At 34.7% G+C, this 17,046-nt stretch overlaps 1 protein-coding gene across 1 annotated transcript; it reads right to left on the bottom strand.

Annotated features, from left to right (window-relative positions):
- Positions 1–9,401: 9,401 nt before the first annotated feature.
- Positions 9,402–13,041, bottom strand: LOC149228399 (BTB/POZ domain and ankyrin repeat-containing protein NBCL-like). The gene is made up of 2 exons (XM_089378190.1): positions 11,705–13,041; positions 9,402–11,116 (listed from the first exon to the last, which is right to left on the bottom strand). The coding sequence occupies exons 1-2, from the start codon at positions 12,146–12,148 to the stop codon at positions 10,103–10,105; spliced, it is 1,458 nt and encodes a 485-aa protein (XP_089234316.1). The 5' UTR covers positions 12,149–13,041; the 3' UTR covers positions 9,402–10,102.
- Positions 13,042–17,046: the final 4,005 nt, after the last annotated feature.

Genomic DNA, 17,046 nt, shown 5'->3' on the forward strand with positions numbered 1-17,046 from the left:
AAATATCCTCTTTCTGGTGGACTGGGAACAACAAAAGAATGCTGGGGATATTCGTCTGGATGCTCTGACTATAGAACTAACAACACTATGCCCTGAGGATCCCCTTCTGAGTAAAAGAGAGCCAGTTAGGTTGCCAAACTGTGAACAGGACCTCAATGAACATACGAGCACACAGACACAACACTGGGATGGGCAGAGCCCCAATCGAGAGGCCACATGGAATACGCAAGTAGGCCTTAGACAAAAGAAAATGATAGGCACGCTATGGAAACAGATTCGATAGAGATCTTCATCAAAACATTGGAAGGTAGCCACCTCTGTTGGACGCTCCGGAAAGGGATGAGGATCCAGGACTTAAAGCAAGAAATACAGTTTTACCATGGGATACCAACAAGTAGTCAAAATCTGATATATTCAGGACACAGTCTACAAGACAATCACACTCTACAGGATTATGGCATTACAAGAGATTCAACTATCATAATCAATCTACGTCTGCGGGAGGATGCTCTGGAACCAGCACAAGAAACACAGGTTCCTTTAAAGATGCAGTCAAAGGAAAGGCAAAAGCACAAACCAAACCAGCAACAATGGCTGAGCTGCTAGGGCCTTACATCGTGGAACAAAAACCAGAAAATCCTATCCTCTCAATCTCCTCAATGCATGAGGTAAATAGCTTATATTCAGATCTCTCTAATAATGCAGTTATATGTAGATTTAATGGCTTCTGGCCAAACTCTAATGTTCTGCACCAATGGATACATGCTGCATGGACACCAATTTGCGAAATCTATCTATGCCCCAAGGGGTTCTTCATAGTCAGATTCGACACAGCACAAGAACGAGAACATATCCTCAATACGGGACCATGGTTCTGGGGCAATGTTGGGCTCTTCATGACCCCATGGTTCCCAGATTTTGATGCCAACACTATGGTGGTATCAAAAATACCAGTTTGGCTTAGATTGCATAACCTCCCATTACACTTCTGGCATCAAAATGTATTAACAACCATTGAGAACTCCTTGGGAAAATTCCTAAGGACTGACAGAGACAGAATTACAAGGGGAATTTTCACTTTTGCTAGGATATGTGTTGAAATAGATCTCAGCCAAGGGTTACTAGACAACATCACATTGAATTTCAACAACTCATAGTGGACTCAACCATTAGACTACGAAAACACAGCTTTTCGGTGTCGTGGATGCTTACAAACAGGCCACCTGCATAGCGCATGCCCACTGGCCAAAAAGGACCCCAAATGGAATAAGAAGCAACAGAAAAAGCCAAAAGGCTGGCAGTACACAGAACCCCTAGAAGAAGAAGCAGAAAAAGCAGAGTCAACAGAAAACAAAGCAGAATTGGATGCTCAAAAGGGACAAAACAGCACACAAAAAGAGGATCCAGGCAACCCCCCTCAACAACAACAGACCCAAATGGAAATAAGTGGAAGCAAACGAGCACACGAATCAGAAGGCTCGGACTCAGACAAAGAACATCCCACAAATACCAATGAGGAACAGTTAGCCATAGTAACATCCACTCCCAACACTGGAGGTTGGAGAATAGTGGAAAAGAAGAAAGGTAGGAAAGAATAGGCTGACCTATAGTTTTTCAATTTTTTGTATCTTGTAAAACAAGAACAGCTCATATACATATGCAATTTAATTGCATCTCCAACATATGATTTTCTTATTATAATGAAAATTACAATTTTTTCAATGGAAAAAAAAACTAAAAAATGAAGATAATTAATAAAATATTAAAAGATCTATTTATTCCTATACTCACATCTATTTAATATTTGAAATTTGATTTTAAAAAAATTACATATATTTATAACCATGTTTCATGGAAATTGTTTCCAAGATTTGTATGGATATGATGCACAACTCATAACTTCATATAAGCATAAGCTTTGCAATGCCCTTTTCGTGACCGTATCAATTTAACCTCTAACCTTTGATTAAATCTTTGGTATTTGTTATTTTTACGCGATAAATTTATTTATATTTTGACATTATGGACTAGCATGTGGTATGGATGTAGGAGAGAACCCATGGAAACTATATGACTTAGTTTGTGGGAGACACATGGAAAGCCCTTTTTCTCATAGGATATTTTGAATGGTCGGCATAAAATTTAATAATTATTTGTTATGTTGAAGCCGTGTTCTGAGGGTTTAGTATTTGTTGATGGTTTATGTAATTACAATCCTTTTATATTTTCTCTTTAATTCATTTAAATCCTTTTTCTTTGGTGTGAAATGTTTATAAGTTAATAAATTTATAAATCATATATTTTAAAAACTAGGTAATTAAACAAAATAACCAATTATAAAATATAATAATATTTATATAGCTATTATAATAATATAATAATATTTATATAGCTATTATAATAATATTTCTTATTAAGAAAGAGTGAAAGTTAATATAACAAAATTCATAAACATGTAGCCATTATAACAATATTTTGTTTTTTCATTTCACTCAAAGGATTGAGAGTGGGTGGAGAGATAACAACCATTTTGACTACTCTAGATAACCCAAATTTACAACTTCAAATTTATTACTATTATTATTATTGTATTTAGAGGAATCAATAGCTAGATTTGTCTCCTAATCATGTGATGAGGTTGATTCCAACAACTACCACCATAACCTCTAGGTGTTTACCTACACCCTTTAGGTAAAAACAAGTGAAATAGGAGATTTCAACCTCCAACATAAAACACTTTTTTTCACAACCATTATTAATTAAAGAGCCCCAAAGGCTGAATATTTTTACTATAATTAAATTTATTTTATTTAAAAGAATAAAATAATTTAAATTAAATTTATTTTATTTTATTATCATTATTTTTAAATAACTTTAAATTAAAAATAACTTTTAAAATGTTTTATTAAGAAAATTTTAAATTGATCTTCAATCCAAAATTTTAATGGAATTTAATTTTATTAGTCTCTGTTTTTTTGGGCTTGTAGGGAATACTATAATCGTTTCTCTATTTTTCATTATTTCTTGCACATAAATTAAAATTAATTAACCTAATTTACCTCCCGCTCTAAATTTTGTCTAACTATTATTTCAACCAATACACGATTTAAAAATAGTAATAAATTAAAAATATTATTGGTTTAAAAATAATAATAAATGAACAAAACCTTATCATAATTTTGAATAATTTTTAATTAAATAAATCTTTCTGAAACTCAACCAATTATATGTATATATATAAATAATTCTTTCTATAGATATCAACCATTCTTTAAGAAAGGAAATTTGAAACTATGTGTTTTCCATTATAAAAATGAGAATACTTATTAGATAACTAATTTTTTTTAAGTCTCCAAAGTGTGTATTAAACAATGTGTAATAAGGAGTTAATTTTATTATTTTAATTTATATCTAGCGTTTTATTGACGAGTCTGGACATCATACAACCTACAGAGGGCTATGAGTTCAAGTAGGAACCAGATCAACTACGTTCCCTCTAATTTCACTCTACGTTTAAGAAGATATATTTTGTGAGGGATTTCTTTTAAAAATAATTATAATTTCACTCTACTTTCACTCTACGTTTAAGCAGATATATTTTGTGACAGATTTCTTTTAAAAATATTTTTTTAATTAGATTTTATTTAAAAAAATTAATATATAATTGGGAAGTTATGGGAAATTAGTTAAAAGTTAAGTTATAAAAAAAAAAAAAAAATAACTATGAAACCTTTGTTACACTCAATAATAAAATTAATATCTTTGTTATATTATTGATTAATATTTTTGTTATGGGTTGATTTTAGGATAAAAATGTTTAAAAAAAGAAATTGTCATTAAGAATTTATTTTTAAAATTGATTAATTTATTTTTTTTTAATTTAAGAGTTATTACAATAAGATTATATGAGAGTGTTATTGAAAGTTTAAGAACACTAAGGATTAGTTGGAAGAAATTAACTATACTAGAGTAGTCAAGCAAGGCTATCGAGGTTAACCCTTGTTGTCTATCATCTTTGGCATATATATTCATAAGTTAAAATACTGGTTGGAAAGTATTGGTTGTAGTAACCTAGGTCTTCGTGGTATAGTCATCATCCTTCTTTTTCATTTTGACAATATTAATCTTACGGAAAGAAATCCCTATGACCTCAATAAATGAGAGTGTTACTGGCAAGTTTAAGAACACTAAGGATTAGTTGGAAGAAATTAACTATACTAGAGTAGTCAAGCAAGGCTATCGAGGTTGACCCTTGTTGTCTATCATCTTTGGCATATATATATTCATAAGTTAGAATATTGGTTGGAAAGTATTCATTGTAGTAGCCTAGGTCTTCGTGGTATAGTCATCATCCTTCTTTTTTATACTCTTGTCACACTTGTTATATCTTATATGGATCTAAAGTTTGGGGGTGTAGTATCTCTAGAGAATCTCAAAAAAGATAGAATAGAACCAAAAGAATGTTATAGCTTATAATTGTAAAACCAAAGGAAAAATACCCTATCCTATCCTCCTCATAGATGCAAGTGATGAAAAGAGGCTCTATAAAATTTCTTCAAACTCTAGCCAAAAGCACTAACAACTCACATGGCGATTGCATTGGGAATATAAGAAGATGTCATTTTATAGAATTTCAATAATATTAAAAATATTAATACCTTTAAAATTAAAGAGAATATGTGGTATAATAAAGAACTAGAAGACAAAAGGAAGTTAAGATACTACAAAGAAGTAGTCAATCATAATCTAGGAGAACAAAAGTGAATTTTGATTGTCCCAAAGAAGAAAATCAACACTGCTAAAATTTGGACTATTTCCCATGAGTTACATATCATAACTAAATGTCGAACACTTCCCAAGACATTGTAGAATGAGAGAATTTGTTATCTTTGTGACAATAAGGTTGAAAATGAAAAAGCACACTAAGAGGGTTGCAGATGAAAAATTTCTCTCTTACAATACCTCAAGGATATCCAAATTAAAACACAATTCCAAAATACCTATAAGAGTATGGACCTTCCTAACCTTCCAAGTTATTACAACTGCTACAACCACATTAAAAATATTAATGTGGTTGATATAGCCAAAGGTTCATTTGTATTTACCATTGATAAATATATAACAAACAAAAAAAACTATTTCAACAAAAATATTATTAAATGAACTTTGATTTTAATTAACCCTTAAGAATTTGAGGTCGCTATAAAAAAAAAGAAGTGTTGAAGAGTTTCTATTCTTTGCAATCAAGATATAAGGCAGTTTTTCTAAAATTAGGTATGCTTTGAAAATCCTTAAGAAATTGGTAGGCGTCGAGACATCAAATTTTTGAAATTTATTAAAAATCAATGCAACCTAAGAAACTCTCTAACACACAACAACCATTGAAAGCATTCACACACTGAGGAGATTCCCTTGAGAGTCAATCTAGGTGGTCAATTAAAAAAATAAAAAAATGTCAACATATCATCATCCACCTTAAGTTGAAAGAGGAAGCCTTCGGCTAACTATAGTCATGTTCAAACATTTATCTCAAAATTAAAAATTAAAAAAAAAAAATCAAATTCTATTCTCTATAGGTATTAATAACTATTATCATCAATAAAAAGTTTTTAGTAAATATATTTCAAATTCAATATACATATATATAGATATTTATGTTGATTGAATTTTTTTTTTTTTTTTTTTTAATTTAAAAAAAATATATGTTAATAAAGGATAAAAATAAATTGGGTTGGAGTATGCTTTGAAATTACTTATTCTTGGTTAAGAGCTTGGTTTCATCAGACTTAAGAAACAGGTCAATGCGCCAAGACCTAGAGGCATCAGGCATATGGGTGGAATAAAAGCCTACCCACTTAGGAACCGCCAACACCTAGAGGCATTAGGAATATGGGTGGAGTGAAAGCCTACCCACTTAGGAACCACCAACAGGTAACAACGGGTAGCGTGGTTTTCCTTGAATAAGAGTGATGAGCCAACATGCATTGGTGGATAGAAACATGTGATGATTGTCCACACTATTGGTTTGGCAACTGAGTTATGATAGGTGGAGCGAAATCCTACCCACTTAGGACCCACTTAGGAACCACCAACAGTTAACTATAGGTGGCGTGGTTTTCCTTAAATAAGAGTGATGAGTCAACTTTCATTAGTGGATAGAAACAAGTGATGATTGTCCCCACTATTGGTTTGGAAACTAAGTTATGATAGGTTTTCCCACTGCTTAGAAAAAAGAAAAAAAATATAAATGTCTACAATTTAAATATAAATATATGCCCTAAAACTACTTTTACTTGGATAAGAGCTTGTCTTCCTCGAATGTAAAGAAACATGAATGGCTCAAGACCCATAAATAGCTCAAAACCAAAAACATATAGTAAAAATAAAATCTCATAACAACTAAGTTATGATACTATTAAGAAAACAAAAATATATAATAAAATATTACACCAACTTTTAAATTAAATATAAATGAGTATACTTTATTTAAAAACTTACTCATTTAATATATATTTAAAAGTTAAAATATCATATGCTAGTCATTCGAAAATAAATACCATTTAAATAATTTGTATATGATAGGTTGATATAATGCAGAGGTATTCAAGAATGAAAAGATGTGTAACAAATTCTCATATCAAATGTAAGTATTTTCTCATTAATTAATGATGTGTTATATATAATATTTGAGTTTAATTTACAAATACAAAATTATTTATTAATAAAATTCTAATATAATAATTTATTTTATTTAATGATTTTTTTATTTTTATTATAAATATTTATGTGTTTTATTATTCATAAAATAATAAATTGATAATATATATTCTATTTTAATTGAAAATATATTAAGTATTAAAAAAACTAATTGAGATGTAAATCTTTTAATATTTAAGTATTTTATTTTTAAGTTTTTATGATTTTAGGGGAACATCTATTTTATCCTTTAGGTTATTTATCAAAAACTTATGACAGATATATGCTCTTTTATGTGGTATTATTCTTATCAAAAAAGCAAATGTTAATGTTAAAGTTAAAGTCCTTTGGATCTTTAGAGATTTGATGAAATATCATTGTTTAGATAGTAGTGGTATTGGGATGAGTAGTTTGATGTAGCATAAGAATGGTACCCGTGTTCATGGTTATCAAATGCTTGGCATATGTTTGGTATAAGCTTGTATCATAATGGTTTGGCTAAGGTTTGTATATAAGTGTAAAATATGCTAGTTTAGAGGCATTCTTGGCATTCTTGTCCATCATCGAGTCAGTAATTTGCATAGTTTTGGAAAGTTTGTCAACCTTTCCACCCTATGCTTGATTATTTCTATTCTATTGATGGACAATATTAAAAAAAATTATAGGTTCTTTCTTTTATCTTTTTCATTTTTTATCATTAGGTTTCCTTATATCATGGTATTCAATTTGTTGTTATCCTTTCTACTTCAGTCCTAAGGAATATTAGAGATGAGTGGGTACCATAAGTCTGGAATCTATGTGTCGGACTTTTTGTTTTTGAAATGTCTTAAAATCAATAATAAGTGGTTTGGAAACTAGTTTCTATCCACATTTTTATTCCATTAATGGACTTTCATTGCTTTTGTTATTATGTTTACTTTCATTAGGTTTATTTTCATTGTTTTTGTTATTATGCTTACTTTTCCTTCTATTGATCCACGATCTCCTAAAAAACATTAGGAACAATTGTGTGCCCAATACGACTTGGAATTAAAGTGATGATTAGGTGAAAATTACAAGAGGATAGGCTCTTACACTATAGTTTCTAAGCTAGTAATTTGTCACCTTCCTCAGTTTTAAGGTCAATAACTTCGATTTCTACATGTACTAACTTCTTTGTTGATATGTTGGGTTTAGACTTCTACGTTGATAGAAATCTTGGATCTTTCCCTTTATCTCTTTCGATTTAACTACTCGTATTAGTTCCACTCATATTCATAGTTTCGATATGGTTAACATGGAGAATACGGATGTGTAGGTGTTTGACAGAAATTTGAGAAGACATTAGGATCTCATTCAATCCAATAGAAGCACACTTTCGATGTCAAGTATTTGAGAATGAGCATTTATGAATCAATGATTGACATCCTCGAAGCATAGCGTAAAACGAGTATTGTAACGGCGCACTTAATCCTCACAACGGGACTTTATGTATGGCATCAAACAATGAGGACATAAATAATTCATCCAAGTCAAATTCAAAGAGGAGACATTCCACTAACTGAGAAAACCAATCGAAATAGAAAAGCAGAGAACGAGAAGAAGACGGCAGCCATAAATGTATTTCTATGTTATACATCTGTTAGTGTTCTTGTGAAACAAGTGACATGTAAGCCAGCTTGAAATATTTACTTCTTAAGATGTTATAAACTTATGTTTTAACCTTAAACAATTGCTTAGATCTGTCAAAGATCTTTTAAATTAACAGTATGTAACTCTTATTTTAAGTATAATAAATAAATCAATATATAATTAGAAGAAATAACTAACCATTTAAAAAAAATCTATATTTCTAAAATAAGGTAGATGCATGTTCCAAAGTATCACAGGTAAGCCAATGGGAAAACATCTAGAATTAGTTCAAGAAGAAAGAAGGCAGCCTCATACTTGCACGAAACCTAAATCTATTCATCTAAGAGAGGTAAGCCTCCTAAAAAGATAGTTAATATATTCATATAACTCTAAACTTAATCGTCCAGATGTGAAGGATCAAATTTTAAACTGGTTTGCAATATTTTCCAGTAATATATCTCATGACATCTCCTCTGTACTGAATTCTAAAATACCTATCCACACTAAATTAAAGACATTTCTAATAATAATTCCAAAATGGATATAAACTATGGTTCGCCAAAAATAAGAGCTGAGGGACCAAAATGGATATGGTGAAACTACGGTTCGCCAAAAATAAGTGCTCAGGGATGTTGTTAGTAAAGTAAATTGTCGATGTAAGTCTGGTAACGCCATCGCAGGAAGGAAAGCTCAACATCCCTTCTGGTTTTATCCTATGGGAGCTTCAGATTTCACATAAAGCAACCAATAATGGCGGTTTGTACTTCCAAAATCCATGAGTTTCCTTATTTACGATACGAAGGATGGCAGTTATTTATTCTAAAGCCAGGAGGTTCCATATTTGTTGCAACCCAAAACTCGACTTCTACCAGATAACTAGAGTTGTTAATATTGGAACCAAGTTTTGTCCAGAGCGGTGCACAAGTAGCGGGAGAGAATATATGTTAAGGGTTTTTTTATTAGTTTCAGTGTACGGATTTTTTTGGTTAAGTCGATTGATTTTTTTAGAAAGAAATTAAAATAGTTTACAGACAAAAACCAGAAGGAATAAAAAAATCTTCGAGAACACAAACAAGCTTAGAGAAACGATGAACTGAAATGAGAAATGTTGGGATTCGTTTGCTTCCTTCACGCATAAAAAGAAAAGAGTAGTACAATGGGAAACATTAAGAAATTTCTGTTCTCTGTAAACAAGAAATTGTGCCTAGGGTGAATGTTTTTGCTACGTATCCGCTTTGTCAAGATTGAGCTTTAGTAACTTGCGCCACAAATGAAAAATTAATGAAAAGTGTGTCCTCTAAGAAACTAAAAAACGAAAACAAAAGGGTAAAAGACTGACATACATCAGGTCTTCAACTTGCAAGCGTTTGAATGGAAAGCTCCTTCTGAGACACAATATCCTCCTGTCAAAACCATCATGAGTCCTTTGCTGCATCTTCGTAACTTGCAGTTCTGAGTTGGTATTCTGGATTATCTTTGACATATACTCAACGATTACTTGGTGGATATTCATTGTATATGCACTGTCATAGCATCATAATCCTCCATAGGTTTGCAGAACTTGGATATAAGCCATTGCCAACATATTTTACTAGCAGAGACTGATAACCCAAATAATTACTCGAGCTCCCCATAGCGAAAATAGACTATATCGTGCCCCTCTGGTTAATAATATAACCCTTTCGATCTGAAGCCTTGACATAATGAAATTTTCGCCTATACCTGTATCCCAATGTAGAGATGAAGGTTATATACACCAAGTGTGAGGCTCTAGAATGTGGAGTTTATGATTTTATCAGAATTGAGGTGAACCGGAGCCATGGTTAATCTGGTTGCATGAATACTTGGAACAATCTGACATAGAGCTCTCCCCGGCCTGAGTTTCTAGATTGAGGGCATTCATGTTTATCTGGTTGTTTTCAGCATCCTTGCAGGCTAACTGGCCACTGAGATTGAGAAAAAGCATTCGTGAATCCAGAGCAGAAAGACTAGTACTTCCTTCGCTGATCTCTGAACAACTAGTCCTTGGAACGAAACCTGCAGGAGAATTATGATCGGCAGGCCGTGTGCTTTCAAGCTGGAGTTGCAGCGAGGTGCTGCTTTCTTCATCTCTGGACAAAACCATGGCAGCAGATTGAAGGAGCTCAAGGCACAGCCTGAGCTTGTTGTGCTCCATGTGTGGCATGCAAGCTGGAAGGGATCCCTTTGACAAGAAATCAGAAGCAAGGGCTTGCAGTATATCGAAGGGTGTGGCGCCACTGTAAGTGCGAACGTTGGGATCTGCATGGTGGTCTAGCAAAACTGCAACCATGTCTGGATTCACCATTTCTGCAGCAATGTGGAGAGGCATTCTCCCTCCTGGGCCTGGGTGGTTCACATCTGCAGCTCCCAATTCAAGAAGCGTTTTCACTACTTCTCTGCTGCAATTGGCCACTGCATAGTGTAATGCCAAAGCTTTGTCCAAGTTCAAGCCTTCTCCCATCACCATTAGCCTTACTAGTTCTACATCAGAAGAGTCTAGAGCTCGGTGCATTCTTCTGATTCTCTGATCCTCAATTGAGCTGCTCATGCTCATGTCGCTACCGTGCATAAGCTGTCTTCCATAGCTGGATTTCATTCTTATTTCATCGATTTTGTTGATCACGTCTACAGGAAGATGCTTTGCTAAAACCTCTGTTGGTAATCCAGATTTTGCTACTAGGTGAGAACATGTGTTCCACAGGTGCTGGAGATCCTGTTTCCTGGCTGCCAACAGGACTCTCATAACATCATCAATGGATGCTTTTTCCACCATAATGGCTAGCTGCTTCTGTGGCCATGCAAAAACAAACAGGTAGACTGAGAAAAGAAAGGATTGAGTTAAATCACTCAGATTGTCAGAATTGATTTGATTTGATGCTTCTATATGTACTGAGAAAAAAAGCCTGAGGGAAAATTAGATTTTTATACATCCATATTCACACCCAAAGAAAAACAATAAATGTGTTCAGCAAATATGACGGGCCAGTCTATACGAATTGGTTCAGTATAACAAATGTTTTCTACAACACGGGTTTTTAATAATTATACCTAAATTGAATAAACCAAATATATGCTCATCCATGGTTGAATAAAGCAATATTGCCATTATTTTTCTCTCTTTCTACAGGTTGGATTATATGGATGTGCTGAGTGGATGAGGAAATCAAGTTTGTTATCGAGGTGTTTTGTGATATAAACAAAAGGGCTTTCCCAACATATTGTGTTGGCAAAGACAACGGCAGCATTGATGAGAGGTTATAGTCCACTACCTTAAATCTGTATTGATTGTGATTATATTGTCAATTGCTACAGCAAATTATGCATGCATAATCCCTAAATCTGGATATGAGATTTAAATTAGATTAGGAAGATGAACCTGTGTGATAATGGAGAGCTGCTCAACTCCAAAAAACTGAGCTGCAGTGAGAGTGTCAAGTGCCAGGTCTATGGCAGAAGTGCAATGAGTATGCCAGCATCCTCTCTCGCTGCAATTAGGCCTGGCTTCATGTTTCTGTGGAATTATGGATACCTGTCCACTGTAGAGAAACTGCAACAGCAACAGAAAAACTTCATACCCCACTACTCCTACTGGAATAACCTGAGGACTGGCAGTACTGGCAGAACGCCCGCCTTGTTCATTCATAGACTCCGGGGTACAGAATATCAATCGGAAGAAGGGACTCCGTGCAGCCAGTATGCATCTGTGAGCGTGCACCTGCCTACCCTCCACAGTAAAAGTAACATCGCTGAAGGCCTGCCCATTAATCAGGAGATTCAAATAGTCCAAAGACAAGCTCTTCAGTGGATCCTCCGGATTCATGGCCGATATCTGGTTATTGTGCCTTCAATTCCAGATTTCAATGTCTGTGATTAGGTAACTATCGATTCCAAATCTCCAGATGCTTCACACCATGAATGCTTATCACATGACACCACTGCAACAAGCTCCTGCACTCCACCACCATCACCATAACAGCTAACTGATCCTCATCTTCCAGAAACTTGCAATTCCTTCTGCTGTTACTGATCTGTTCCTCTCTGTAACAGAAATTTGTTTCAAATTTCCTCAGAGAAATTCAAGTCCTATTTCACCTCCATCCATTCTCTCTCAAGCAAATCAACAAGCCCTTAGCACAATTGCCTGCCCACAGCAATCTCGTTCTTCATCACAAAAGACGAGACTCCAGAAAGAGAGAAGGGGGGGTTCTCCGAATGTATATGAGCTTCACATTCAGAGAGGAGAAGAACTGAGAAGATCTGAATTTAGAGAGGAAGCGTTGACTGTGTGGCCCCTCTGCACGCGCAGCCTGTCAAAACCTGAATCAATCATTCCACTGCCCAATCCATATATACTCCATTACCCTCCAGACTTTTCTTAGAAAGCACACATCACGTATCATGACCTAGCGACGGCTCCACTGGGAAAACGCCTAAACCCTAAAAAGCCTAAGGATTGCCCACCCACCTATATTGTAAATATAACGCCCAGAAGTCTCTGGATCCCTGATTTCAGGGACGAGCGGAACCCACGAAAATCCTTCAGATCGAAGACCGTACGTATATGGTAAAAAAATAGAAAACGAATTAGCTCCCTTGTGGCGTAGTAGGTCTAGTCTCACTCAGCAAATTAAGCTCCGTTTACATTTGAATCTATTTTCACAGTTTCAGGCTCTGGATAGATCGAATGAAGAGAATGAACCCTAGCTAGCGTTATAAATACAGGCTTGATATTTTATAGTCGTGCAAATCCGTATTACTCAAGGAAATGGGTTAAACTATTAGTTTATCTTACTGTTTGAAATCGGTTGCATAATCCGATTTTTTTATTTTTTTTATTTTATATGTGATCAATAATGGACAAAATCTTCTGAAATATTTACCATTGTAATTTGTTTTGGGTGTTTTTGTTAAAGTATAATTTTCAACATAAACCTGACCCCCAAAAAAATTATTAACCATGCTTCGACAACGATTGCAATCCATCCAAAAATTCCTTTTAGTGATAACCCAACTTATAATATACCCCAGGCTGATATTCTACTGTAATTTCAATTCCAAATAACAATAAAATACCATCGGCAAAAGTGGTGCCGAATGCATCCCAAGATATTCTCCAATAACAGTATCGCAGATTGAGAAACAACTAAATTCGCTGATCAGGGATTGCTATAATTAGTGTTAGAAAACATTGCACTGGAATTTAGTCAAGGAGATTTGACGTTTCTTAAACATTTCAATTAAAAGATAGTAATGGTCTTTTTGTCCTCTTATGAGTAGGGAGCAGGGCTGACAGTACACGTGCATCAATTCAATCATAGTAGCGAATTCTTCTTTATTGTAAAATACTGACCTAGTTACCTTATTTGGCGAGTATTAATGCAGAGAGGGGGATTTTGGGCACCGATCCTCGGTTGGACCAGAAGACGGGAAGGGGTGTCTGAGGCTCTCTTTTTTTTCTTTCGTTTCTACCTAATTCCTTCCCGCTTGGCGGTGTATTAACTTGTAAGGTTTTGTTTTTTCGTGGAAGCAAGCAGGCAGAGGGGCGCTACAATCAATGGGTGTGTCGGCTATCTTTATGGAGGTCGGGATTCGGGCCCTCCTCTAACGTGCACGTAGTCCTTTCTCTTTCACTTTCAATGAAATGTGAATGTGGAAAGAAGATAAAGGAATTCAACAAAAATCCAATCCCCTCCACATATCACAAGCCCTACGTGAAAACCACTGGCAGCGGGAAGGGTTAGCAGTGGCAACTAATATATACAATGTTATAAAGTCATTAATGTGCTTATCAGTATATATTATTGGTTAGATTTTGTATTTGTTTATATTATTGGTTAGATTTTGTATTTGTTTAAATCTAACTAGTCGCAAATACTGCTCTGCACATTGATGGCCCTATAACATTAAATATATTGGTCGCAATATTGGTCGGTAACAGGAAGCGGAGGGGTGGAAGTGGAGAGTTCACACCGCCAGTGAGCAGGCCACACTGTTAAAGAAAAACTGGCATAATTATAATAACCTGTGTGAAGAATGTACAAAGAATATTGATTTTAAGATGCAGTAAACGCGTCTGTTGAAATGTAAATGGAGGAGACGAAGGTGGGACTGAGGACAAAGCGTGAGTGGGGATGAAGTGGATTCACTTCCCGAGGGAGTACAATACTACGTTGGGGTCCACGCTCTCTGATTGTAATTTCTAATTTTAATTTTTCCTTGGAAGAAGTCGTCTTTGGAAAGGCCCAAAAAAAAAGCTCCTCCACCCCTTTCTTCTGACAAAATACAAAGAAGACAAGCCATGCAGCATGCATCGATCCATCCATGTAACACCCATCCATGCCATAGCCCTGATGGGTAGCCCATTCATCCATGTCATGTATCATCCATTATGCCATAGCTAGTTGGTGGAAACCCAGCCAAGTTTTCTGCTCTTTGTCATGAGATTGTGGGTTGAATTTTCGTTAGGTATAATTTCAAGTTTTTCGCTTTTTTGGTATGAGATTGTGGGTTCAATTATTTTTAGGTCTTGTTTCAAAAGTGAATCGATTTAACGAACATTTTAAAACTGACCCTTTCACACTGAGTTTAGCCTCACCTTTTGTCATGAAATTGTGAGTTCAATTATCTTTGGGTCCAGATTCAAGTCTTTCGCACTCTCTGATAGATGGTGGGTTCAATTCTTTTTAAGTCCTGCTTCAATAATTAAATCGACTCGGCAAACCCCTTAAAACGGAGTTCACCCACATAATTACTAAGAAAAAAAAACACCCAACCATGCCATTGCCATGCCATCCATGAACCATAGAAATTGAAACCATGTGAAGTGCATCACTGGCCTAGTAGGCCGACATCATACCAACCGGACGGACAGACGAACTTTGACCTACTTTTTGTTGCTGTTGTTTCTTCTTTTGATCTGCTGGCCTCTTAAACAGTAAACAGCACAAGATTGGATTTGTGTCCTCCTCCTTTCCCTTTCAGTCCTAACAACTCATGAAACTCAATCAACCACCCACCCCACCCAAGTAACAAGTACCATAGAAATAGGATAGTAGCAGAGACCATTCCATGATCATCATCACCATCATCAAGTGTGTTTGTACACCCTACCTTTGCTTGTTCAACGATCCATCCTATCATTCATCATGTCATCATCTTCTTGCCCATGCTCTTCTATGTTTCCAATTCCTTTCACCGTTTTTTCTTCAAGGGTCACCAGTTTTTTTTACTATTAGTGTGCCTGAAGAGGCACAGACTCTCACACCATCTTTCCTCAGAATGCGACAGTAGCACCGTTCCATTCCTGACACATTTCCACGCCACAGGTATGCAAATATCATATCATATATCTGAGAAAAACACAGACACCTACCTCACCCTCTTTCTCTGAGAGTCTGACATTACTGCTAATGGTAGGAACTCTCAATCCTTAAACCCAGCAACCACGGCCTCTACAGAAAGAGTCATTTCAGCGGTTTGTCCCTCGTGTGCACTTAACACACTGTAACCTCGATTGTTGTGGTTCCTCTCTCTCACTCTATTCCAACTAATCTACTAATCTAAACTAAACTAAACCAAACCAGTTAATGGCATTCATGCATTTGTTAAGCTTAATTAGTTTTTGATTTCCACCCAAATCAGATAGTCAGGCATTGGAGTCTTACAAAGGCCGCTTGAGCACTATCAGTGAATATTCGTCGTCGGCAAAATCATAATTGCCAGCCATAATTAGGACGAAAAATGACTACTACTTAAATGCACACAGCTTTCCTTTTCTTTCTTTTGGCTTGCGCATTGTGGTTGTCACTATGGTGAAAGTGAAATTGCATTGAAATTCTTTAATCCAGTGGGTCGTCGTTCTCATTAATGAATCTGGGTTAGCCATGTCACACTAACATAGGTTTAAGACTGTGGGTCTGGTCGGGTCATGTCATTTTTTAACTTTAACTTTTAAGAAAGTCAATTGGTGTGTATCCAGTATGGCTGAAGCTTCAACTTCAACCCTACAGGTAGAGACCCTGAGCCTCTGTTTTGCCTCACTTCTCTCTCTCACTTTTTATGTTATAAAGTTGTCCTTTGGTATCAGATAATCACCCTGCTTGTACTTCCCTTGCTTATCACAATAAAATAAAAGAATAAAGGGCTCATGTTTTATACACAACGGAAGCTCTATGAGAGCCACCCATTATCTTTTGTAGCGATGTAAGACACGTAGTAAGCTTTTTTGAAAAATCAATCCCCACATACATTGCACTTCATTTAAAAAAAATAGAATATATATTTTTTAAATTCAATCCTCAGATACATTGCACTTCCTCAGCTTTTGAAAACTACAAGTCAATCATATGCAGGAGGTGATAATTGATAGAATATGAAATTCATTTTGTTTCATTTTAATTTGTATGGGAGGTAATTGATAGAATATGAAATTCATTTTGTTTCAATTTAATTTGTATGGGAGGTGATAATTGATTGAACATGAAATTTATTTCGTTTCATTTAATTTCTATGAATAAGGTATTTGACTTGATAATGCATAAAATAAAATATGAATTTTATTTTCTTTATTTTTTTATTTTATATTAAGATATGTTTTAAATTTCAAAACGAGAAAATATGTAAAAAAAAATAATAGAGAATTGATATATAATATTTAAAAAAATATTAATGCGAAATAAATAATTCAATATCAAATATAAGAAATTTTTTTGAATAAAT

The sequence above is a fragment of the Pinus tabuliformis genome, chromosome J (genome assembly GCF_031772625.1).
Source record: "Pinus tabuliformis cultivar Carrire ecotype Pingquan chromosome J, CPIR1, whole genome shotgun sequence".
Lineage (NCBI taxonomy): Eukaryota > Viridiplantae > Streptophyta > Pinopsida > Pinales > Pinaceae > Pinus > Pinus tabuliformis.